At 40.4% G+C, this 26008-nt stretch overlaps 1 protein-coding gene across 1 annotated transcript in view; it reads right to left on the reverse strand.

Moving 5' to 3' along the window:
* Positions 1-26008, reverse strand: part of LOC109937591 (receptor-type tyrosine-protein phosphatase zeta-like) — a 239525-nt gene that overhangs the window by 97685 nt on the left and 115832 nt on the right. The window contains exons 3-7 of the mRNA XM_048607832.1: positions 16389-16568; positions 15979-16127; positions 11509-11604; positions 8581-8647; positions 4568-4725 (exon numbers count right to left, since the gene is read on the reverse strand). Of these exons, the coding sequence (XP_048463789.1) occupies positions 4568-4725; positions 8581-8647; positions 11509-11604; positions 15979-16127; positions 16389-16568 (650 nt within the window). The remainder of the gene's footprint in view (positions 1-4567; positions 4726-8580; positions 8648-11508; positions 11605-15978; positions 16128-16388; positions 16569-26008) is intronic.

The following is a 26008-nucleotide window of genomic DNA, read 5'->3' on the forward strand; positions in this document are numbered from 1 at the left end:
TCATTTCCCATGAGTCATAATGGTTTGTTTTGATAATTGTTGCCATTATGATTCAAAGACATCCTGTAGTCTGCCCACATTGGGCACTGGGTGAGTGGTTATGGAGGAAACATGGGGGACATAGAGTAGCATTGAGATATGCAGGGTCATGGTGGGAATAGGGGGTGGCTTTGGGAGTGAGGTGTCATGGATGAGGCATGGTGAATGTGGGGCATAGAGAGATGCAGAGAATATGAAACAGTTTGGACAGGCCTGTGGGGGAATGAAGGATAAGGTTAAGAATGGTGACCAAGATGAGAAAATAAATGTTCCAGGGACACATTGATAAAATATTGACAGAATATGAAGGAGGAAGGATACCCTAACAGTAAACATAACACCATTAATGAGAAAGGATCTTGGCTAAGAAAATCACAAATTAGAAAAGTAACAGTTGGACATTAGGAATAGCAAGAGTCAGAAAATGCTGGTTGGATAGTTTCTAGGCCCTCCTAACAGTTGTAAATGTTATTGATAGAACATTAAACAAAATATTTGTGAAACAAAGGCGGTATATAATTATGGGGAACTTTAAATCTTCATATAGAAGAGACCAATCAAATTGGAAAGAGTGGCAAAGAAGATGTTTGTAGAATTTTATAACGGTTTTATGGAGCGATACAGTGTGGAACCAACTTGAAGAAAGCACCCTTACATCTATCAATTAACATTGTCTCATTACGCAGGACTAAATTCATCATAAAAGATCCACTGGAATTAGTGATCAATTACATTCATGTTAAAGATTGAAGGAAATTGACTCCAAACACAAGTACTTCGCTGTAGTTATCAGGAGAGAAATGGCCAAATAGGCGAATAGGTATGGCTGTTGATAAAGAGTGGAAAACATTTTAAGAAACAATTCACCAAAATGCATTCCACTGAAAAACAACCACTCAGCACTAAAGGTTCACCTGCAGCTTACTCAGGAATGTAAGCATAGTATTACATCAGAAGATGACTTAGAAATTTGCAAAAAAAAAGTCTCAGGAATGTTTTAGAAACCAGCAAAGGTCGACCAAAAAAATTGATAGTAAGACAGGAAATAGAATGTAAAAGTAACTGATTTATAAATATATAATAGCAAATTGTAAGACTAATTACAAGTAAGTAAACATTGGTGCCTCAGAAGCAAAATCAGGCAAAAGAGAAAATGAGGAAATGATAGAGACATTAAGTAAATATTTTGTGTCTGCCTTCACAGTGGAAGACACAAATTGCATACCAGAAATAAATGTAAACATGCACACTAAGGAAGGATGAGAAAATTAATATAATCAATATCCACAGAGAAAAAAAACATACTGGAGGAAGTTAAAGGATTAAAATCTGACAAATTCTCAGGACCTGATGGCCTACATCCTCGGGTGCATAATAAATATTTAGAGCTGCAGAGATAATGATTTTCTAAAATTCACTAGATTGAGGAATTGTTCCAGCAGCTTGGAAGTTAGCAAATGTGACAATGCTACTCAAGAAAGGAATGAGAAGGTAAACAAGAACTGCAGGTTAATTAGCTTAGTTATCAAAAAAGATGCTGGAATCTATTATTAAAGGAATTCTTAACAGTGTATCTTTAAAATCATTGTATCATTAGATAAAGTCAACACGGTTTTACAAAACTCATTATTTTGACATTGATTTTTTGAAGATACAAAAATAGTAGATAAAGGAGAATTAGAATATGTAGTGTATCTGGATTTCTGAAAGGCATTCAATAAAAAGTGTCACATGAAAAGTTAATATGCACAACATGGGCTCGTTGAGTTAGTAGTAATAATATTAACATGAAGAGAGGATTGGTTGAAGATCAAGAAGCAAAGAATAGACATGAATGGGAAATTCTCAAGTTGGTGTGTGTTAGGGATGCCTGTAATTAAGTAGCACAAAATGGCCATTGGCTGCCCATAACTGAACAGAAAATGGCCGACAGACTGCAGCAGATCATGGCCAGCCAAAGAAAGCAAGACTTAGGAAAATATTTGCTTAATGTAGTCTCAGTAAGTTGAACAATAGCAAGACTGTTTAATCAAGGTTACAGGCTGAATAGAGTGTGCAGCTGCAATTGCTTACATAGATGCACTAAGTAATTGTTTCTCTTGAATTATTTAATCAATCTGTTACAATATTAAGAGTAGGTTTTAGTTCAGATCGTTCAGATAATTATAGATGTAGATTCTGAGGGAGTCATGAATCCACATATATCCAAAAAAATCAACAAAAGAAAAATTTCAAACCAGTTTGAGGCAATAGAAGTGGTCCCCTTATCATTAAAGTCTGTGAAAATATCATGACTGTTGGTGGACCACCAGCCTGTCCATCTCTTTAAGATGCTGTACCAGGGAAATCTCAACGCTGCTGACTAATAGTATCAAGGGGGAGGGGGGAGGAGGAGATGTGCACTCTAAGTTTTAACTGTATACAATCTGAAGTTTTTGTGCTCCTTACTGAAAAGAAAATCTGAATCAGTAATGAAGTTGTACCAAAATAAAGTTGTACCTGAATCTACCACCAGACTCAGACTCTCATTGGAAAATATGAGATCCAACAGTATGTTGTAACTAATGGAATGCCACAAGCATGGTGCTGGAGCCTCACCTATTTACAATCTATATTAATGATTTAGAAAAAGATTCAAATCACAACCTAGGCTTGCTGACAATACAAAGCTATGTGGAAAAGTTAGTTATGAGGAGGATACAGAGACAGCCAGGAGATATGGACTTGCTAAGTGAAAGGGCAACAGAATGTTGGTTGGAGTATGATGTGAGGAAGTGAGAGTTTATTCATTTTGGTCATAAGAATAGAAAAGTAAACTATTTTTAAGGGGCATGAAATTCATAAATGGTAACATTCCAAACTAACATTCATCTCACAAAGTTAGCATGCAGGTACAATAATTAATTAACATGGCAAATGGTGAGTTGACGATTACCTCGAGGGGATTAGAGTTAAGGAGCAAAGAAGTCTTGCTACAATTGTACAAATCTTTAAGACTACACCTGGAATACTATACGCAGTTTTCATCACCATGTTTGTATTGAAGTCAGTATAATGAAGGTTAGCTAGATGGTATTAGTGATGAAAGGATTGTTCTATACAAAGAAGCTATATGGGGCATATATTCATGGTCTGGGGCTGGACTTTAGAAGAAATGAGAGGTGCCATCACTGAAATACATAAAATTCTGAAAGATCTTGACATGGTAGACACTGGAGGGTTATTTCCACTGGTTGAGAATCTAGAACACTCAGGCACCATGGTTACTTAGGCCTGGGATAAGGAAGACTTCTTCACCCAAATTGTTGTGATTTTTTGGAATGCTCTATCCAAACGGGTTGTAAATGCTTTTTCTTCAGCTACTATTTTCCGGTTTAGACAATTTTTAGTCTCTCAAAGATTCAAGGATTATCAGGAGAGGGCGTAAAAGTGCTGTTGAAGTGTGAAATCAGCCAGAATTATATTTAACAATGGAAAAGGCTCAACAGACTGTATGGTTCGCTCCTGCTCCTATTTCTTGTGTTATGTTTGTGGAGGATAAGAAAACGTTGGATCCTGGGCTGCTATCCCTAAGAACAGAGAGAAGCATTCTAACCAGACTGATGTGCACCCACACTTCTTTTCAGCCTCCAAAACTCAATCCCTCCCCATTCACTTCCGTAGGAGATAAACATATTCAGAGGTGAACTTCGGTTTCAGAATTTGGAACAAGCCTGACTCCCATTTCTCTGGCCAGTGGTGAAGATTGGTCCCATAAATAACTGTGCCTTAATTAATGTTAATTTGTTCAGAAAATAAACATACTTCTGATGACTGTGAAATTCTATTTATTTATATTTTTAAACCTGTAGCTAATTCAATATATTTCTGATTTCTAGGATTTTCCACTTTCTTGGGGCCGACCATAAATGCATGTTGGGAAACCATGCACAAAATGTTTGTAAGTGGCCATCAATTAAGTACAATTTTGTAGGTGAGGAATGGAGGTGAGGGAGGTGAAAGGGGAAAGGAAAAAGTCATGGGCTAGAGCTGAAGATTTTCTGATACTTTCTTCTACCATGCCGTATAATTCCTGAAATGGAAATATATACTCGAGATATCTAATGTTCTGACAATGTTTCAAGGACAGCCCTAAGAAGGGATAATAGAAACCCAATAGGAAGGATCAAATGAGGCTCAATATGTACCTTACTCTGAGAATTACAATCTTCATACACACACACATACATGCAAAGTTCCTTGTAAAAATAATGTACTAGAATGTGAAAAGTTAAACATTTCTGGGGCTGCACACTGTACTCACTCAGCAATTATTCTGCAGAGGATTATGTACCACACAGTCTTTTGGAATTGGCTTGAATGGTATCTTGTGGATTGGGAATAGGGAGCACGGCTCTGCAGTTATTGCTGACACTTGTAAAATAGATTATATTTCTGTCACATCCTCTGGCTTTTCTAAATGGTACCTTAAGCTACACAATTTACAAACTACTGCACAACTTAAACACTGTAAAATAGTTAAATTTACCTGAATTTCAGAAATGGGAACAGTTTCTTTAAAAACAATCCATTGGACAGTTTCTGTACAGGGAGGTGTAGTAAGGGAGCCGTTATAACTGTAATATTTATCCGTGGAATTTGGAAGAAGATTCAGTAAAATGAATGGTTCCACCAGAGCCTGTTTTCCTAAAGCAATACAAAATCTTGGATGAAGATTCATTATAAAGAGAATAATCATTGTTTTAACTACCAAATATCAATATTAATGCTGGCATGCTATATAAATAGAGGTTCATGTAGCAAAATTATCAAAGAATACAAGGGGTAGCTTTGAGTTAAATGGCATTTTTTGCAAGCTAGAAGCAGCCCTTTTTAAAAGATCTCTTTCCCAATTTTTAACTCCAATTAATTCGCTAGCACTCATATCACACAAAGTCATAATTACTTGCACAGTTTTATAAATTGGCAACCAGGTGAGCCCTAGTGCTGAGATTACAAGTAGATTCAATTGCTTATTACACAGCTATTCCACGGGTATAGTGCCGGAAGATTGGAAAGAGAAAAACGTCATTCCCTTGTTCAAAAAAGGGAATAGGGATAACCCCGGAAATTACAGGCCAGTTAGTCGTACGTCAGTGGTGGCAAATTATTGGAAAGGGTTCTGAGAGACAGGATTTATGACCACTTGGAAAGGCACAGTTTGATTCATGATAGTCAGCATGGATTTGTGAGGGGTAGATCATGCCTCACAAACCTTATTGAATTCTTTGAAGAGGTGACCAAACACGTGGATGAAGGTGGAGCAGTGGATGTGGTATACATGGATTTAAGTGAGGCGTTTGATAAAGTTCCCCATGGTAGGCTCATGCAGAAGATAAGGAGGCATGGGATAGGGGGAAATGTGGCAAATTGGATTCAAAATTGGCTGACCCTTAGAAGACAAAGGGCGGTAGTGGACGGAAAATATTCAACATGGTGCTCAGTTACGATTAGTGTACTACAAGGATCTGTTCTGGGCTCTCTTCTATTTGTGATTTTTGTGAATGATTTAGATGAAGGAGTGGAAGGGTGGATTAGCAAGTTCGTGGACGATACGAAGGTGGGTCACATTGTGGACAGTGCGGAGGGCTGTTCTAGGTTACAAAGGGACATTGATAGAATGCAGAGCTGGGCTGAGAAGTGGCAGATGGAGTTTAACCCTGAAAAGTGTGAGATGATTCATTTTGGAAGGACAAACTTGAAAGCAGAATACAGGGTTAACGGAAAGATTCTTGGCAGTGTGGAGGAGCAGAGGGATCTTGGGGTTCATGTCCACAGTTCCCTGAAAGCTGCCACCCAGGTGGATAGAGTTGTTAAGAAGGCGTATGGTGTGTTAGCTTTCATTAATAGAGAGATTGAGTTCAAGAGCCATGAAGTTATGCTCCAGCTATACAAAAGCCTGGTTCGGCCACATCTGGAGTATTGTGTCCAGTTCTGGTCACCTCATTACAGGAAAGATGTGGAAGTGTTAGAAAAGGTGCAGAGGAGATTTACCAGGATGTCGCCTGGAATGGAGGGAAGGTCTTATGAGGAAAGGTTGAGAGAGCTAGGGCTTTTCTCTTTAGAACGACAAAGGATGAGAGGTGACTTGATAGAGGTGTACAAAATGATCAGAGGTATAGATAGAGTAGACAGCCAGAGACTTTTTCCTAGAGTGGAGGTAGCTTTTACGAGGGGACATAGTTTTAAAGTGAAAGAAGGTAGATATCAGGGAGACGTCAGAGGTAGGTTCTTTACTCAGAGAGTGGTAGGGGTGTGGAATGCATTGCCGGAGAGTGTATAGTGGAGTCGGCCTCATTAGGGGCATTTAAGCAGCTATTGGATAGGCATATGGATGATAGTATAAGCTAGGGGTGGAGGTTAGATAGACATTAGGTTTAGGGTAAAAGTTTGGCACAACATCGTGGGCCGAAGGGTCTGTACTGTGCTGTACTGTTCTTTGTTCTATTCCCTCATTGGATTTGGGTTAATATGTGCAAGTACTCAATGTGCTCACCCAATCCCTATTGTTTTGAAAGTGCTTAAAATAAGCTGGAAGAATAGCTACCCCATAGTAACAGAAAGGGGAATTTAAGGTGTGTTCATTCAAAGTTTAAATTCATTATCTCAGTGTGAATTTATATATCCAGTGAATTTATTAATTTGTGGCATAGCGTTCTAGAAATCAGAAATGAGAAGTTATTTATAACACAGTGTGGAGCTGGAAGAGCACAGCAGGCCAGGCAGCATCAGAGGAGCAGGAATCAGGTCAGGATCCTTCTTCAGAAATGGGGAGGGGGAAGGGAGCTCCGAAATAAATAGAAGAGGAGGGGTGGGGTGGGGAAGGTAGGTGGGATGGTGATAGGTGAGCGCAGGGTAGGCAGTGGTGGGGATTGGTCAGTGAGGTGGGAGGAGCGGATAGGTGGGAGAGAAGATGGACAGGATGTGTCAGGTCAAGAAGGCAGGGATGAGAGGGAAGGTTGGTCATGGGATGAAGCCAGGGGTGGGGAGATTTTGAAACTGGTAAAGTCCACATTGAGAGCATTGGGTTGTAGGCTTCCAAGGCGGAATATGAGGTGCTACTCCTCCAGTTTCTGGGTGGCATCATTGTAACACTGAAGGAGGCCCAGGATGGACATGTCGCCCAGGGACGGGGATGGGGAGGTGAAATGGTTCGCGACTAGAAGGTGTTGGAAATTGGCTTGGGTTACATGCAGCTTAAAGCTCCCCAAAGGTATTCTTGGAGTCTTGTATCTCTGAGAGGGTTCCCTGCAACGCCTGAAAATGTTGGCAAATGTTTCCGAGCTGAAAAATAAACTGTGGAATCATAGAATCGAATCCCTACTGTGTAAAGCAGATCATTCAACCCATCGAGGTTACACCAATCCTCTGAAAAGCATCCCACCCAGACCCAAATCTCCTACCCTATCCCTCTAACCCTGCATTTCCCATGGCTAATCCACTTAAATTGCAAATCCCTGTACGCTATGGGCAATTGAGCACAGCAAATTACCTAACCTGCATATCTTTGGGCTGTGGGAGGAAACCAGAGCACCTGGAGGAAGCCCAAGCAGAGATGGGAAGAATGTGGAAACTCTACACAGACAGTTACCTGAAGACAGAATCGAAGCTGGGTCCCTGGACCTGTGAGGCAGCAGTGAAAACCACTGAACCGCCATGCTGCCCATAGATCAACAATAAAACAAAATGCACAGGTAGTGCAAAAGTATGTTTTCTACACTTGAAGAAAAGGAAGTTTAATTATTTTAAAATATTAAAATTCCTGTGCACTCTCCCGTGAGTGCAAGGGAGGTTTGGATTATCTGTTGATTGTAAAATGTTTCTCACCCCAATCAACCTGTTCAGAGATGTTGTTACGCCCTTCTGGAGCAGGTGGGACTTAAAACATTGTTATCCTGGATCAAAGTTAGGGACACTACCACTGCATCACAACTGGGCACTTTCTGTTGATTTTTCTTTTATTTGACCTATATTTCTAATCAACCTGTTCCGAGAAGTTATAACACTCTGGAGGAGGTGGAGCTCAAACTTGAACCTGAGCCTCCTGATCCAGAGGTAGGGACACAGGAGGGCCCCATTCTGTTGATTGTTGGAGCTGCCTTTGCAGTGTTTGCACCTGACTACTGCCTGAAGAGTGACTCTAAATAACCCTGCCAACTCCGACAAAGATAAAACTGGAGGCCATTGTCGGCCACAATCCCAGAGTGTCTGCCTGGATTGTGTCCCATGGATTTCAGTATCCAAATCATTTTTGTGATTGCTGATTCACTTGATTTTTATTTCCAGCATTTTTATCAATTTTTTAAGAAGTGGTTTTAGTTAACATTTGCACAATATATACAACTGAAACTTATTTTCCTGTTCTTAGTATTATTTCACAATCCTATTATAATAACAAGAAATAAATCATTTTGCTCAGTTAGAATTCTGAGGCCTTTTCATTTCTTTCAATCTAGATACACTGGTGTGGTTCGCTCCTTGACTACTATTCACAGAACTTACCACATCGACTAACTGTTTCCACACCACGTATGACATTTTCATAATCCATATTATCCTCTGGACCAATCTGTAAAATTGGAGACAATTTTAAAACTAATTGTATGCTTCAACACAGACACATTAATAGCACATTGGAGATTAAGTTTAAATATGATGTATGTTAAAAGGGTCTTATCTCCTTGACATATTGTTTGTGATTTGTTTAAAGCACGCACCAGTGACAAATCACATGTAAAAGCCATATTAGTGTACTGTAAGAAAACAATTACTCTTCTCACAGTACCTTTTCTATTCACAAGTCATTATTTGTAATACATTGCAAATAACCAAATGTCTTACTTTATAAGTAATAAAAGAAACTCAGCCGGAATCAAAATGTTATGAAAACACACTGAAGTTTCTGTTTATTTTGACATGGAAATATTTACAATATCCTAGATAAATTGATCTTTCATTTAAACAATGGGAAGAGTTTACAAGTTGTGGTGAGCCTTGTGAGGCAGAGTAAAGATCAGGAATTCCGTGTAGCTCTTTGAACACTGGAAAAGTGGAGGTGAAATGGCAAACAGTGTTGGCAATAAGGGGAGTCTGCCTCTCACTCCAGGAATCCAATCCAGACAGTAATGCATGGAGGTGAATGAGGACTCTTCCTATTACTGACAATGCCAGTCCCAAGCTGCTGTCTGTGAGACCAATTGTAAATGTCACCAGATAGTACATTTCAGTAGGTGGTTGTCCAATGAATCATACTCCACGTAGGCAGTTTCAGCAAAACACTGGCAAACAGGTATGCCTCTGCTTATAAATGTGGATTAGAGGGTAACATCCAGTAGGTACAATCTGATTCTGGCACAGTATGAGTTTTGGCACTGGTCCATTTTACCCGCTTAGTGCTTCAAAAAAAAAAGTGGAGAAGGCACGTGGGAAGTCCATTGTTCCAATTCCAAGGACATACTAAACAATGCAGTTATAGAATCCTTGTGAAAAAGTGTCCTGAGTAGAGAGGTGAAAGCAAAAAAACAAAAAAGTTTCAAAAAAGTTAACCCAGCAACAGATGTTTAACTGCACTTTGGTAGACTGTAATATTGGGATTTAACTAAAAACTGCAATCTGGTGGGTGTTTTATGTTAGCATAAAGTTGCTTTACCACGGCAATGATGCTGGTGGACTTCAATGTTTTTCAGGGCTTTCCAAAGTCCATCTCTGCTCACTGTGCCAAGTGCTGTGATGTCTAGAAAGGTGACATTCAGGCATTGGCTTTGCTTACTGCATTTTTCTTGGTATTTGTACTTAGCCAAATACATGTCTGTGATAGCTCTGTTTAGTCTGAAACCGCAATGGCTTTCTTGAAGAATTTATTTTGCAAAGACAGAGACCAGCCTGTTAAGTAACATTCCAGTCAGGATCTTCTCAGCAAGAGAAAGGAGGGTGATCCTACAATAGGAGGAGCAATCTAACTTTTCTCCTTTCTTTTTGTACAAGGTGATGATAACAGCATCACACAGGTTCTCACAAGCCATGAAAAGCTCATGCACTTGGTATGTAGGGTAGAGTCACCATGCTTCAAGGCTTCAGATGAAATTCCTTAAACCCTGGGGCTTTATTCTGTTCATCTAATTAATGTCAGTCACACAGTTGGGCTTTCATTCAGTTCTTCTTTGACAAATTGCTGTCAGTTGGCAGATGGCAGTTCCATGCATTGTGCACTTGGCAATGCCAAGTGTTTCAAATTGCTCTGACCAGTGATTTAGGACTGGTACCTTTTTGATATGCTGTGTCTTGCCACTGGCACTCGTTAAGAGGCTTTTGTGTTTGAGCTGCTGGCCCATAGACAAATTTCAGTGCTTCACAGAAAAACCGTACAACCTATCATGCAGGGAGGAGACAAATATGTTTGGACCATTTATTGACATCTACCGCAATTGGTAGATACTGCAATTTGCATTCTGGAACTTTGAAGGTTCAATCATATTTCAATTTCTCCAAAAAAAAAGTATGCTCTTTCATTGCATGTTTCCAACTGAGAAAGTTCTAAAGTGCATGATTGAAAACTTCCAAAAGGGCAAGGAAGCGAAGCATTTGAGAAGACTGCCAATTGTAGAGGTAGGGAATTGAACAGTGTTGAAATCCTAACAAAGAGTGAGCTAGCACGCGTGACAATAAAATTAGTGCATTTCTTCTCAAAGTATGGAATGCTAAAAGAGACAAATTTAGCAATTGCCAGCTCCAAGATAGGGTGTGAAGTCATTGCAAATGTAAGGAATTAATGCCCATAAACAAACATTCCTTTTCTTGGACAAGGAATAAGTCGGGTCATATTTTATCAATTTATGTTTTAGTAAGGAGCCATGCATACATAGGGCAATTGAAAATTTTCCTCCCAGTTTGTCAAATGATCTGTGCTCCTAATGGGAAAGGAAGTACACATTTGTAAAATTTACTCTCTTGCACTTAATTACAGATTTGAAAAAAGAAATAGAGACGTGGGGCTGGTCTGAAAAAAATGAAAAATATTGGAGACAGCTAGTGGTATTATCGCTAGACTATTAATCCAGAGACCCAGGTAATGTTCTGGGGATCTGGGTTCAAATACCGCAACGGCAGATTCTGGAATTTGAATTCAATAATAATCTGGAATTAAGAGTCTAATGATGACCATGAAACCATTGCCGATTGTCAGGAAAACACCCATCTGGTTCACTAATGTCCTGTGGGGAAGGAAATCCGCCATCCTTACCTGGTCTGGCCTACATGTGACACCAGACCCACAGCGATGTGGTTGGCTCTTAACTGCCATCTGGGTAATTAGGGATGAGCCAGCGATGCCCACATCCCATGAATAAATTTAAAAAATTAATCTTTTGCATAGTTTACAGCTTTCCAAAGAAGGATCAATGGCTTTACACAAAAGCATTAAAACTCAATTACCTCAAATAAGACAGATAGAACTTTGAGACTGCCTTGTCCTTGCACCGCCTCCTCAAAGCTTTCAAAAAGATTTGACTCAAAGCAGAAGATCTGCATCTGAAAACATTTTGACAAAACAATTACTGTTCTCATCTTTACGTGTGTAGAATAAACGTTCGTTACACTTTCATGGAGTAAAAGATACAAGATACATCTATTTTGTTTCAATTTATGTACAATTATGCAACATCCCCATCATTCCTAGAAAAATACCCTTCTGACATTTACAGAAATTTAAAATATAAACTAAAACATTGCGTGCATATCAGACACACTGTGAATCAGAAGAATATCTTACTGAATTGGGGACCTGGATTAGAATTTAGCTCACATCAGAGCAATAATGTAAAATTTTCTTTTCGGTCTGCTGGCTGTAAGGCTCCAAAATAACATGGAAATGGGAAATTCAAAACAGATTCTCAGAAAGCACCAGCCTACAGTAGATAGAAACAAAAAAATTGCAAATGCTGGAATCCAAGGTAGACAAACAGGAGGCTGGAAGAACACAGCAGGCCAGGCAGCATCTGGAGGAAAGGAGCAGTCAACGTTTCAGGTATTACCCTTCTTCAACAGTAGATAACTAGCTCTATTTGCGCCACCAAATAATGAAAGCCTGAAATCAAAATGATGGTATTGTGAAAATATTCCCTAAAAATGCTAATTAAACAAAATCATAAAATTTGTTTCAACATTCGGCTTTGAGAAATCAGGAGAATCATTCCAGCTCATATATAAAGAAAGATTGAATTTCAAATCTCTTTTGGAATTGAAATTGTCAAAATGGAGTTTAGAAAAATTAATTTTGTCGGAAATCAGAACAAATTTGCATGTGTTCAATAAAAATAAATGACATTCAATTCATTGCCTTCTGAATGTTCCCTATTGCTAATAAATTGAGCCCAATGAAACTGTATTCCATTTTTGTTGAATCAGCCAAATGGCTTTCTCACACACTGGCAATCAGGATTGTATTTAGTTTTGCAGAAAAAAAAGGAATGAACTTTCTGCAGACATTACATCTTAGATCGAGACCAGAATTATCTGTTGTCCATTGAAATCAATTTTCCCATCAGAAAAAGATTGATCAGGACGAAGGGCTCTTAAATACACCAGAGGCAGCCTATGTGAATTATAAGAAATGTACATACAAGGCTGGAATACAGAAATAGGAAGGCTACCACAATTAATAGACTGAACAAATCTATGTTGCTAAACTGAAGTGAGCACAAAAACTGTAAAATGTAGGTCTGAATTTTTCCATTTTTTTTGGACTAGGTGTCATTTATGGAGAGTTCCATGAAAGATTTTCCACCATGCCTCGCGGCAACTTTCCTCATGCAATCTTCTGCTGCTCAACTCATTAATTATGGATCCAGGCTCCACAGCACTATTCTCTTTCAATTGTGTGACAGCAGAGGCATTTAGACTGCAGGTCCATATTTATACCCCAGCATCCGCTTCAAATGTTGCAAGTCAGGAACTCTGTTCGTCGATTTCATCACAGAGAGACCTGGCTAAGAAAGTCAGGCCAGCACCCTGCTTCACCCAACAGAGGAGGTGAATGGAGTGGTAGGGAAAGGAAGTTGTGGCAGTAGGTACTCCTAATCTGGACAAAGATAGCCGGCTGTGTCAGTGCAGTGTCCTGGCAATAAGAAGCAGCCAGCAATGTTGAAAGAAGGTCAATGACTTCCTGCGTTCCCATGATCACTAACTCTGCCATTGCACACACACCTCCCATCAAGATTAATGGTCTACCGATCTGTTGTGTGTAGCATCTTCACTCAATGGCTCTCACCCAACTCATCCTCACAATCTAATAACCCCTACTCTCTGTCTTCCTATCCACGGCTGGCAGCAGTTCACCACCATCATCCCTGACCCGGCATCATCACAAACAGCCCTTCAAGCCACTTTCATCTCACTATTTCGTCCTTTTGTCTCATTGCAGGAGGAAGCGTCACATGACAGGGTGGTGATAGCAAGGATGGGTTGGTAAAGGTGGATGACATTTGTGTCCTCACCCTAAATAAGGACACAATCCTCAAACTGGTTGGAGAGGATTGAAACACTCACATGGAGATCTGACACCTGCAGGTCGAGACCACCAAGTAAGCTTTGTTGTGCTGTGCCATTCTGCACATTCATTACCACCACTGAATGTATACTAAAGATGCACAACTTCAACACTGTTGCAGAACTAATGGCCTCTCAAGCATCTACCAGCGGCACCCACACTGCCTCCACCCCAAACAGCCAGCCCCTCAGCTCTTGCAGTGAGGAAGAAGCAAAGCTTTTACCTCCACCCTCCATCAGCTCACAGACTCTCACCTCAGTAGGTGCTCTTTCTAGATTAGATGCAGGAATGTATTCTGGTGAATACATCACTGGTACTTCTCCACAACTGGGCAAAGATGAAATAGCCCAGAGATACTAGGCCCTCTACCTCCCTTCTGCTTGTGAACTTCAAACCCTGTGGAACGTGTAGGTGAAGAGGCTGAGCCTGCCTCTGGGCAGCACACTCTCTGAACACTCTCTCTGAATGCTCCAGCCACAAAAGGCCCTGATATCATGTGCCCAAATCATCCAGACAAACAGACCTCACTACAGAGCAGTCTCCACTCCTATCCAGACTGCAAACCTGGGACTGTGCATAGACATTGTGTGAGGGCATGGTACATAGGTGGCACAGATTACATACTTCATTGTTAAAACCAATCTCACATACACACTTTAAACCATCACATGTCTAATTGACTTTTTAGCTGTACAGTCATGTTACACACTACAATGTCAGAGCTGAGCAGCCTCTTCATGCATCTCAAGGACTACAGACCTTAGAGTGGTAAGTATTGCTCATTTCAGAGAAACATCCTGTATAGCAGCTGATTTCTGGCATTCTTCAACCCTTGAGTGTTGATGAGTACGGCCAGGTCTTACCACCTTAGTGAGGAGATCATCAAGTCCAAAGTTAACATGAATAGAAAGTAAACTATCCCAAATAGACTGGCACCAGCAGTTGACTGAAGTTAAATTTGCCCATTGGCTATAATGCACTTTGGGCTAGCCCTAAGGGTGTGGTATGGTCTCCTTACCTAGGGAATGATGAAATAGATTTTTGGAGTTCGGAAGCTTTATGGATCTATTAGAACGGAGTCCATGACCTTATCCCAGAATTCCCAGCCCCATTCATGATGCCCCTGTTTTATCAGGATAGGGTGGGGGTTGTAGGCATGCACTCTGCATTGGCAGCAACTGTGGAGGAGAAAACGGAGTTAACGTTTCGGGTCCGGTGACCCTTCCTCAGAACTAGGAAGGGTCACCAGACCCGAAACGTTAACTCTGTTTTCTGCTCCACAGATGCTACCAGACCTGCTGAGCTTTTCCAGCAACTTTGTTTTTATTCCTGATTTACAGCATCCGCAGTTCTTTTGGTTTTTATGCACTCTGCACTCTCATCCCTACATTGCAGGGATAACATCTCTTAGCTTTTTGTAACTTTCATGAAGTCCTAGAATTTCTACAGTGTAGAAACAGGCCATTTGACCCATTGAGTCCATACTGCCCCTCCGAAGAGCATCCCACCCAGACCCACCTCCTCTCCCTACTCTATCTTTGTAACATTGCATTTCCCATGGCGAGACCACCTCGACTGCACATCCCTGGACACTATGGGCAATTTAGCATGGCCAATCCACCTAACCTGCACTCTTTGGATTGTAGGAGGAAACTGGAGCACCCGGAGGAAACCCACTCAGAGACAGGGAGAATGTGCAAACTCCACGCAGACACAGTCACCTGAGGCTGGAATCAAACCCAGGTCCATGGTGCTGTGAGGCAGCAGTGCTTACCACTGAGCCATCATCAAGTCAAGCCAACTTTTCAAAAAGTTGTGGTTCACAGTCTCTCAAAAGTTGTGTACCATAGTTTAGATCATGGAGCCTTTTGATAGGCAAGTTCTATAAGTATTACGCATGCTTACAGTGCAAAGGTACGTTCTTTCATCATGCCCCATGGCCCCCCATATCCTACATACCTAGCAATGGAATTTCCACACCCTGGAAAAAGTCCCAACTTGAGTTTCTACTTTTTCTGAAGAAGGGTCACTGGACCTGAAATGTCAACTCTGCCTTCTCTCCACTGATACTGCCAGACCTGCTGTGTTTCTCCAACAATTTTTGTTTTTCCTTCAGATCCTCAGCATCCACAGTTCTTTGTTTTATTTTCATGTCTGCTTTTACCTGTGATCATACACAGTTTGAAGTTTCCTTCTTTCTTTTCTTTCAAAAAAGTGCAATGTGGATCTGTTGAGTCTTGAGCTTTCAAGCCTCAAGTAGAGTCTAGAGCAGTTTTCATCATAAAATCAATGTGTTGGTACCTTTGTATATTAAATATATAAATTCAGGTTAAATATTAAAAATAAAAGCAAATCACCTCCAACGGAAATTTTTGTCCATCTATTTTATGTTCTGATCCATCTGTTGCATTACACTTGCCCCAGTGGAACATTATCTTGCCTGCTTTATACCTGGACTTCATGCCACCACCACTGATGTAATATTCATCTGTCAAATTCATTTCCACTGAAGATGGAGAATAAAAGGTTTTGACGTTAGTTATCCTGTTGTAAATATAATGGACGAGTTATTAAAACAGACATCAGAGGAATAATGTTTGTAGAATGAATTTCAGCAATAAGGCATCCAAAGTAAGTGGAGAAAAAGAAAGCAGTAAAGGCACCTTAATTCTATTTAAACAGTAACAGACTAGTCCCAAATATAGGGGAAGATACCTTGAAATGTAGCTATGATATTTTATATGGAAATAAGACAATGAGAGAATACCTGTTTTCCCATTGTTGTGAATGACTGTATTTCCACTGGATTTACGTTCCCAGCCTTCAAACAGTAGTTTTCGGAAATTCATGTTGACTTGAGTAAAACCATCTTCTATATTGATGGGGGATTGTTTAGGACCGGAGCAAATTGGATATTTCTTCACCCAGTTATTCTGATTTAAGTGACCTGAAGAAAAGCATCAAAATATCAACACATTGCTGAATGATTTTGGTAAAGCTAATGTAAAATACTGTATTGTAATTTCAAAGCGCTGACCCTGTTTTGAAGGTTCTAAAACATTACCTAGTTACAGAAAGATAATCCACAATAAATGTAGATGGTATTAAGTGCTAACTAATGAGGTTATAATGCAATCAAAGCATTCTAATTACTTCAGGTATCAGGTAGTTATCCACGACTCAGAATCACAACAATTACCCCAGGCATTGTTTCCTTTAAGTAATCTTGAAACTAAGGTCATCATATTTAGAAGACGTGAAAATTGGATTAGACACTTCTTTTACAACCCATTGGATACAACTTTCCACCGATAAATTACTAGGCGAGTGGGCTAGATTAAAATGACCTCTGCTTGTAGATTATTGTGTTTTTGATACCAAATGGTGCATTATAACACTTCACAGGCCTCAATTTGTGAGGAAAAGTTGATTAAGTCTGGATTGCGAATGAAGCCTATTGCTACTGCGTAGAACTACTGCAGCAGTGGAGATTTAGATTAAAGGTAAGGACAACGATCTAGACAATACTTTTTTCAAATCATTCACAACATATGGACATCACTGGCAAAGTCAGTATTTATTGTCCATCCCTAAATGCCCGTGAGATAGTGGTGGTGAGCCACTTTCCTGAACCACTATAGTCCATTTGGTGTAGGCACAACCACACACAGCACTGGTAGGGACAGAGTTCCAGGATTTTGTACTGAGTTTTACATATCTCAAACCTGGCAAATCTGGTTTCAGTCTACCATTGCCAGTTGGTATGATTATGCTTATAGGGTCAGACTCTGCTAGAGCTTGAAAGGCAGACAGATAGAGATATGCTAGAATCTATCATGAAATAGAAACAATATATCAGTCACAACTTAGGGCTAGTTACAAGGTTGGATTTGCTTGTTGTTTACCTGGGGGTATATATGAAACACGTGGCTATGTCAGTACTCTGGGCTTGGTTGGAGGTGGCATAAAGACACACAACAACCCTTGGCAATGAATGTTGGAATGAACAATTTTAATAGGCCCTTACACAACTGAATGAGACTATCAGGTGTTCAATGGAATGATGTTCAGATGGCGAATACAAAGCTAGTATTGTCACAATAAATTTTTATATCATTCTAGGGAAAATAAATAGTTGGTTAACTACACTGGAGTGCCCATGACACAACTGAAATAGTCTGCTCTTTCTTTCTAAATTGCAGGGCTAATGGTGTTGTGGATAGATTTGCAGTTATATGAAATACAAAACTGTGTCCCATGGTTGGGTACTTGTTTATATGTGAGTTGTTATTAGTTCAGGTACAAGGAATGCACACTGTAAGTAACTATCTTTCAGCGTCTTGATTATGTGACCCAAGATTAGCTTTCCTGCTTTTCAAATTCTGCCACTTCAAAAGACAAAACGAAGTGGATTGGCATACAGTTTCCATCACTCAGGCCATGGGGCTCAAGATCAGCCTAAAATATATCAAAGATGGTTTATTAGAATCCCTACAGTGTGGTAACAGGTACACACCAATCCTCCAAAGAATATCCCACTCGGGTCCATCCCCCTATCCTTGTAAACCTGCATTTCCCATGACTAATGCCCCTAACCTACACACCCCTAGATACTATGGGCAATTTAACATGGCCAATCCACCTAACCTGCACATCTTTGAACTGTGGGAGGAAACCAGAGCACCCAGCAGAAACCTATACAGACATGGGGAGAATGTGCAAATTTCACACAAGACAGTCAGCTGAGGGTGGAATCAAACCCGGGTCCCTGACGCTGTGAGGCAGCAGTGCTAACCACTGAGCCACTGCGCTGCCCTTTGAGTTTGGATTTTTTTTCACAAAGGTCAATTGATGCTAGATCAACTGTTAATTTAAAAAAAAGACTGATAGATACTTATAAAGCAAATATAGTCCTTTTAGTAGAAGTTAGGCACAGTGTACTTGGATGTAGAGTACTTCATATCCACGTGGCATCACTATGTAAACCCTCCTCCAATACCATATAAAGATGGCAACCACACTGAACCCTGATTTTTAATCTTTTCCTTAGATTACCAATCTTGAGAGATTAAGGAATACTGACAGAAAGTGACAGATTTGTAATACAGCACAGCGATAAGGATTGTCAAGAGGAAAATGTCAAATACTGCAAACCTGAAATAAAAAGCAGAAAGTGCAGGTAATGCACAACAGCTCAATCTGCATTGGAAAATAAGGGAGGAACAAACAGGGTCAGATGTAAACTTTTAACAAACTCAGCATTTCCTATTTTATTTCACAAGTTCCCGGCTGCATTGCCTTGAGTATATATTGCAGCGTGCATAGCCTGGAGTCAAATTCCAGACATTCAACGAGGCCACAGTAGCAATATATTTCAAATAGAAGATTTAACTGCTGCTTTTTTCAAAAGTTTTGCTTTGACCTGGAATGAGAACCTATAGGTAAATCAAATTCTACCCAGAGTTAGGTAGTATTGATGCAGCATCCAAGTAAATGATCAGTTACTTGCACTTACGGACAGTTACTGCTGGGAAATAATCAATACAGGTATTTGTGTTGTCCCACACATGTACTAGCAAACTTTTCGAAAACTACAAACTATTTGATACACCAACTCAGGCTGTGTTCAGAAAACAAGACAGATCAAATCTGTTCAGCAGTTAAGCAAATTATAGGCTAGTAATAGTTCATGTTTATTTTTCTACCTACAGGATAGAATTTTTTTTAAAGAAACCTGTTTAGCAGCAAAGATTGAGGTTTATTCAAAGAATCTTGTTAGTAAGCTATATACTCTGGTTCCCTTGTTTGAGAAGCTAACTGAAGTAAACATGCCTTATTCCTTTAATTCATTTATTTTAACCAAATAATTTCATTCAGGTAAAAACCTGTAAAGCTGAAATTGCCTATGTTACAGACTTCCGTGACAGTTATAAGAACTTTCCCAAAGAGCTCAATGAGAATCCTGAAACTCATTATTTTGGTCCCAGAAAATTTGTAAAAATTAAAATTGGAGAAGAGATGAGATTTAAGAATTTTAAACTGGAGTTACGTGGTTTCTGAAAGTGGTGTTCTTTTACTTGTAGCAAGAGATTATCATAGATTGGATGCTAGTACTATTACCCAAGAGCAGACTATATCCAGTCACTAAGTGCAGATAGTATGCAAGTTCCTAGAATTTAAGGATTTACTTGTGATATGCTTCTAGTAGCAAGTATATGTTTTAAGAAAAGGCTGGAAATCATAAAAAAGGTGGCCACATGAATGAAGTAACTTTACCATTATTCATATAGCATAAAAAATACATTTTTGAAGACACTTTTTCTAAATTACCAGTGAAGTTGTATTAATGCTGCAATGATTGAATAGTTACAGCATCAAAGGAGGCCTGTTTACCTGTCATGTCCATGTTGGCCCACTGCAAGAGCAAATCAACTAGTCTCACTCCTCCATCTTTTCCTGAAGCCCTACAGATTGTCTTTCCCTTCAGGTGTTCATCCAATTCCCTCTTGAAAGCCTTGATTGCATATGACTCTGCTAAACTAGTGTTTTACTTAGTAAAACTAATTCTAATACTCCTCCTGTTGACAATCCTGGTTAGCAACAAAGCAGCAAAGTGCAAATGTGCACTAACACCCAGTTGTAGCTGGTCTCCATTTCAGTGTAAAACACAGAGAAGGTGGTTTGCCATCTATTGTGTAGACTAGAAATTGGAACAGGTTAGAATGAGATTGACCAAAGTGGAGGAACTGCCTTCTGATTTAACTACACATAAATCTTAACCTTATTTTTGTAATACTGCACTCATGAAGAAGAAGAGAAAATGAATTAAAGTCTCAAGTGTATGTTGTTCAATCACATTGCATATTATGGGAAAAAAGTACCAAGATGAATCCTTCATCCTAATAGATTGGATTACAGTAACTAAAGTCATAGCAGCAAACAGATCTTCCTGTCACAAATTGTGGACTTCCAGTTACAACATGAAAATAGGGAAACAAAGCAAACAAAATATAATTGCCTTCCTACCCAGTATTCTATATTTCTGTGACAGCTCAACTCAGTTACATCATACTCTCCCACCTCACTGTTTAATAACTGGGTTTTTGCACTGCAACATAAACGTCAAATTGCCAGCCAGTAAAATGCAGACTTTATAGAGAAGAACAAGTAATCATGCTAAGCTGATCAACGCCCACATCCCAGGGGATAATTACAATAATTTTACTCTGCATTTTATTTCAATACAAACACATAAGACACAAAGCTATTTATTTGGCGATTATAAAATGGGATGTGAGTCATCTATTATCTTTAAAAGGATAAAAAGAAAATCACAAAAATGATGGATTAAAATGGAATACTGCTACAAGAGGCAGATTATTATAATGTTAGTTTGAGCAAACTACTTACTTCACAGTGCTATATACCTACTTGTACAATCATCAGACCCACAACTGCAACAGTGAAACTACCTTTACCATCTATACCAGATTCGAAAGGCAGAAATTATTACGAGATTAGCCCAATTTGGTTTTAACTTGTTTCTAAAGGTTCACACTAATATTAAGGTGAATTATACTTAGCAACCATTTGCATCAATCAACATTATATTCACATAATAATAAACAGAAAGATCACACTGTGCTTTCCTGAATCATTTGGTCATCTTATTTGGCCTCACAATGAAACTTCTCCACCCTCTCCCACAGAATCTTCCCGCAGTCCCATTTCAGACAGATGAGGAAATGTTTGCTTTCCCCCCCTCTCAGAGGGTTGACAGTTTTTGGCAATCTCTACCTCAAATGGCAGAGGATGCAAAACCTTTTAAATTTTTTTCACAACAAAGTTAAACAGATTCATGATTACCAAGGGAATGAAAGATTATTGGGGTTATGTAGGAATGTAGAGTGGAGGTTGAAATCAGATCAGCCATGATCTTATTGAGTGGTGAAGCAGGATGAAAGGGCCGAGTGGCATATTTATTTTCCTTCCGTGTTTACAGAATCCCTAAAGGGTGGAAGCAGACCATTTGGCCTGAGTCTACATGGACCGTCCAAAGAGCATCCCATTCAGACCCATCCCCCTACCCTATCCCTGTATTCTCACATTTCCCATGGTTAATGTGCCTAGCTTGCACATCCCTGGACACTACAGGGCAATTTAGCATGGCCTATCCACCTAAACTGCACATCTTTGGACTGTGGGAGGAAACCGGAGCACCCAGAGGAAACCCATGCAGACTCAGGGAGAATGTCAAGAAAGTGGAGGTGAGAAACATTCAGCCATGATCATATGGCGGAGCAGACTTGATGGGCCCGAATGGCTGAATTCTGCTTTTATATCTTGTGGTCCTATGGGCACAATGTTCACTGAATAGGTGTGCATAGAAGGACTACGCATGTATGGTCATCAAGGTGGAGGACTGTGAAATATTAGGGGAAATTAACATAGAGGGGAGGTATTAGTGGGTTTTATAGCCTTAAAACTGGATGTATCAGTGGGTGCAGATTTACTCCAGGCTGCTGGGTGATATAAGTGAGAAGATATCAGGGGCCCTGGCATTAATGTTCAAAACCCATGGCCACAGGTGAGGTGCCAGAGGACTGCTAACATTGTCCCAATATTTTTTAAAAAAAGGGAGGAAGGGACAGATGAGGAAATTATAGGCCAGTCAGTCTAACCGTGATGGTAGGAAAGCTATTAGTGTCATAGAGGCCTACAGCACGGAGGCAGGCCCTTCAATCCAAACGGATCCATGCTGACCAAAATGTTATCCACTGCTAACCCCATTTCCCTGCACTTGGCCTATATCCTTCTAAACCTTTTCTGTCCTTGTATTCATCCAAATCCCTTTTAAATGTTGTTAATGTACCCACCTCAACCACTTCCGCTGGCAGCTCATTCCATATGTGTACCACCCTCTGTGCAAAAAAGTTGCCTCTCAGGTTCCCATGTATTCTTTCCCCTCTTACCTTTAACTGATGCCCTGTAGTCCTCAATTCCCCAACCCTGGGAAAAAGATTTGGTGCATTCACCCTTATTCCATGCCTCTCATGATCTTATACACTTCTATAAGATCCCAATCAGTCTCCTACACTCTAAAGATAAAAATCCTAGCTTGTCCAGCCTCTCCCTATAACTCAGTTCCTTGAATCCTGGCAACGTCCATGTAAAATTCTTCTGTACTCTTTCCAGTTTAATAACATCCTTCCTGTAGCAAGGTGACCAAAACTGAACACATTACTCCAAGTGCAGCCTCATCAATTTCCTGTACAACTGTAACATAACTTCCCAACTTCTATATTCAATGCCCTGACTAATGAACGGCAGTGCGCCAAAAGTCTTCTTCACTGGCCTGTCTACCTGTGACTCCACTTTCAGAGAACCAGCACCTGAACTCCAAGGCTCCTCTGTTCCACGACACTCCTTAAGGCTCTACCATTCACTATGAAACCCTACCTTGATTTGACTTTCCAAAATGCAACACCTCACACTTAAACTCCATTTGCCATTTCTCAGCCCACTTCCCCAGCTGATCAAGATTCTGCTGCAATTTCTGATAACCTTCCTCACTGTCCATAATACCACCTATTTTAGTGTCATCTGCAAACTTACTAATCATGCATTCTCATACATTCTCATCCAAATCATTGATATAGATAACAAACAGCAATGGGCCCAGCACCGACCTCGAGGAACACCACTCATCATAGGCCTCCAGTCCGATAAACATCCTTACACTATTACAGTCTACTTCCTACTAATTTCCTCATCTGAGCCAATTGTGTATCCAATTTGCCAGCTCTCCCTGGATTCCATGTGATCTAACCTTCCAGAGCAGCCTACCATGTGGAACCTTATCAAAGGCCTTACTGAAATCCACATAAACTACATCTACCATCCTGCCCTGATCAGCCTTCCTTGTCACTTCAAAGAACTCTTAACAAATTTGTGAGGCATGATCTCCCATGCATGAAGCCATGCTGACTACTCCTAATCAAACCTTGTCTTTCTAAATGCATGTATATCTTATCCCTCAGAATTTTTTCATGTAACTTATCTACCACAGATGTTAGGCTTACTGGTCTATAGTTCCCAGGTTTTTCTTTGCAGCCCTTCTTGAATAAAGGCACAACATTCCCTATCCTCCAGTCTTCTAGGACCTCACCCGTCGTTAACAATGATTCAAATATATCAGCCAAGGCCCCTGCAATTTCTTCCCTAGCCTCTTGCAGGATATATCTGATCAGGACCAGGAGATTTATCCATCTTAATACATTCTAATACTTCCAACACCTCCTCTACTGTGATATGGACTGCTCCCAAGATATTGCCACTAACTTTCCCATGTTCCCAAGTCTTCATGTCTTTCCCCATGGCAAATGTAGAGGAGAACTATTCACTGAGGACTTTGCCCATCTCCTGCAGTTCCACACATACATCTCCACTTTGGTTCTTGAGGGGTCCTATTCTCTCTCTAGTTATTCTTTTTCCTTTAACGTACTTAAAGAATCTCTTTGGATTCACCCTAATCTTCTCAGCCAAAGCTATCTTGTGCCCCCTTTTCACCCTCCTGATATCCTTCTTCAGTAAACTCCTGTACCCCCTATACCTCCAGGTTTTCCCTTGATCCCAGCTGCCTATACCTGATCCATGCCTCCTTCTGTTTTCTGGTCAAAGCCTTAATATCTCTTGTCATCCGGGGTTCCCTACTCCTGCCAACCTTGCCCTTCACCCTCATGGGAACATACAGACCTTGAACTCTAGCTGTCACACTTTTAAAGCCTTCCCACTTGCAAGAGGTCGCTTTGCCTGCAAACAAACTATTCCAATCAACCCCACAAGCTCCTACCTAATTCCATCAAAATTTGCCCTGCCCCAATTTAGAACTTGAACCTGTGGACCAGTTTTGTCCTTCTCCATAACTATTTTAAAATTAATAGAACTATGGTCACTGGTCCCAAAGTGCTCCCCCACTGTCACCTCAGTCACCTGTCCTGCCCTATTTCCTAAGAGTAGGTCGAGTTTGCCCCCTTCCCAAGTAGGACCCTCTATATACTGCTTGAGGAAACTTTCCTGAACATATTTAACAAATTCCACCTCATCTAAGCCCTTAACACTATGTTAGGAAAATTAAAATCCCCCACTTTGACAACCCTACTTCTCCTGCAAGTCCCCCCAGTGTCCCTATATATTTGTTCCTCTAAATCCCGTTGACTATTTGGGGGCCTATAGTACAATCCCCATAATATCACCATCCCCTTCTTATTTCTTAGCTTCACCCACAAAGCCTCACTGGATAATCCCACAGTTATTTCATCTCTGACTACTGCTGTGATACTCCCCTTAAATAAAAGTGCAACACCCCCTCCCCTCTTTCCTTCACCTCAAGCACCTGTACCCTGGCACATTAGTCCTGACCTTGCCTTAGCCATGTTTCTGTATTGGCTATAATATCCCAGCCCCACGTATCTAAGCACAACCTGAGTTCATCGGCCTTACCTGTCAGCCCTCTTGCGTTGAAATAGATGCAATTTAATCCAACAGGCATTCCTCACTCCATGTTGTGTTCCAGCCTGACCTGTCTCTTCAGCTTGCTATTTCTGATTACTGTATCTCCTTCCAGCCTCATACTTACCTCCTTGCTGTTGAGGATCCCACTGCCCTGCCAATCTATTTTAAACACTCCCTTGCAGCACTAGCAAATCTGCCCGCCAGGATATTGGTCCCACTCCAGTTCAGGTGCGACCTGTCCCTCTTGAACAGGTCATCTCTGCTCCAGAAAAGACCCCAATGATCCAGGAATCTGAATCCCTGCTCCCTGCACCAATTCTTTACCCATGCATTCATCTGCCATATCCTCCCGTTCTTACCCTCATTAGCACATGGCACTGGAAGTAGTCCGGAGATTACCACCGTCAAGGTCCTGGTTTTAACTTTTTTCCTAGCTCTCTATAAATCACTCCACAGGACCTCATCCCTGTTCCTATCTACTTCATTTGTGCCACAGTGCACCATGACTTCTGGCTGCTCAGCCTCCCCCTTGAGAATGTTCTGCAGCAGCTCCAAGGCATGCTGTGAGAAAGAATTCTGAGGAACAGAATCTTTCTGCGCTTGGAAAGACATATTAATCAGGGTTAGTCAGCATAGATTTGTTATGGTAATGTGCCGTTTGACAAAGTTGATCAATTTTTTTGAGGAGGTTTGATGAGGATAAAACATTGGATGCGCTCTACATGGAGGATAGCAAGAATTTTGATGGGTCACTAATGGCAGACTGGTTAGGAAGGTAAGAGTCTATGATGGCCCATGGTAAAACGATATATTGAATCCAATATTGGCTGAAAGGCCCGAAGCAGACAGTAATGGTAGGGAGATGTTTCTGTG

The sequence above is a fragment of the Rhincodon typus genome, chromosome 18 (genome assembly GCF_021869965.1).
Source record: "Rhincodon typus isolate 14 chromosome 18, sRhiTyp1.1, whole genome shotgun sequence".
In the NCBI taxonomy this organism is placed as follows: Eukaryota; Metazoa; Chordata; class Chondrichthyes; order Orectolobiformes; family Rhincodontidae; genus Rhincodon; species Rhincodon typus.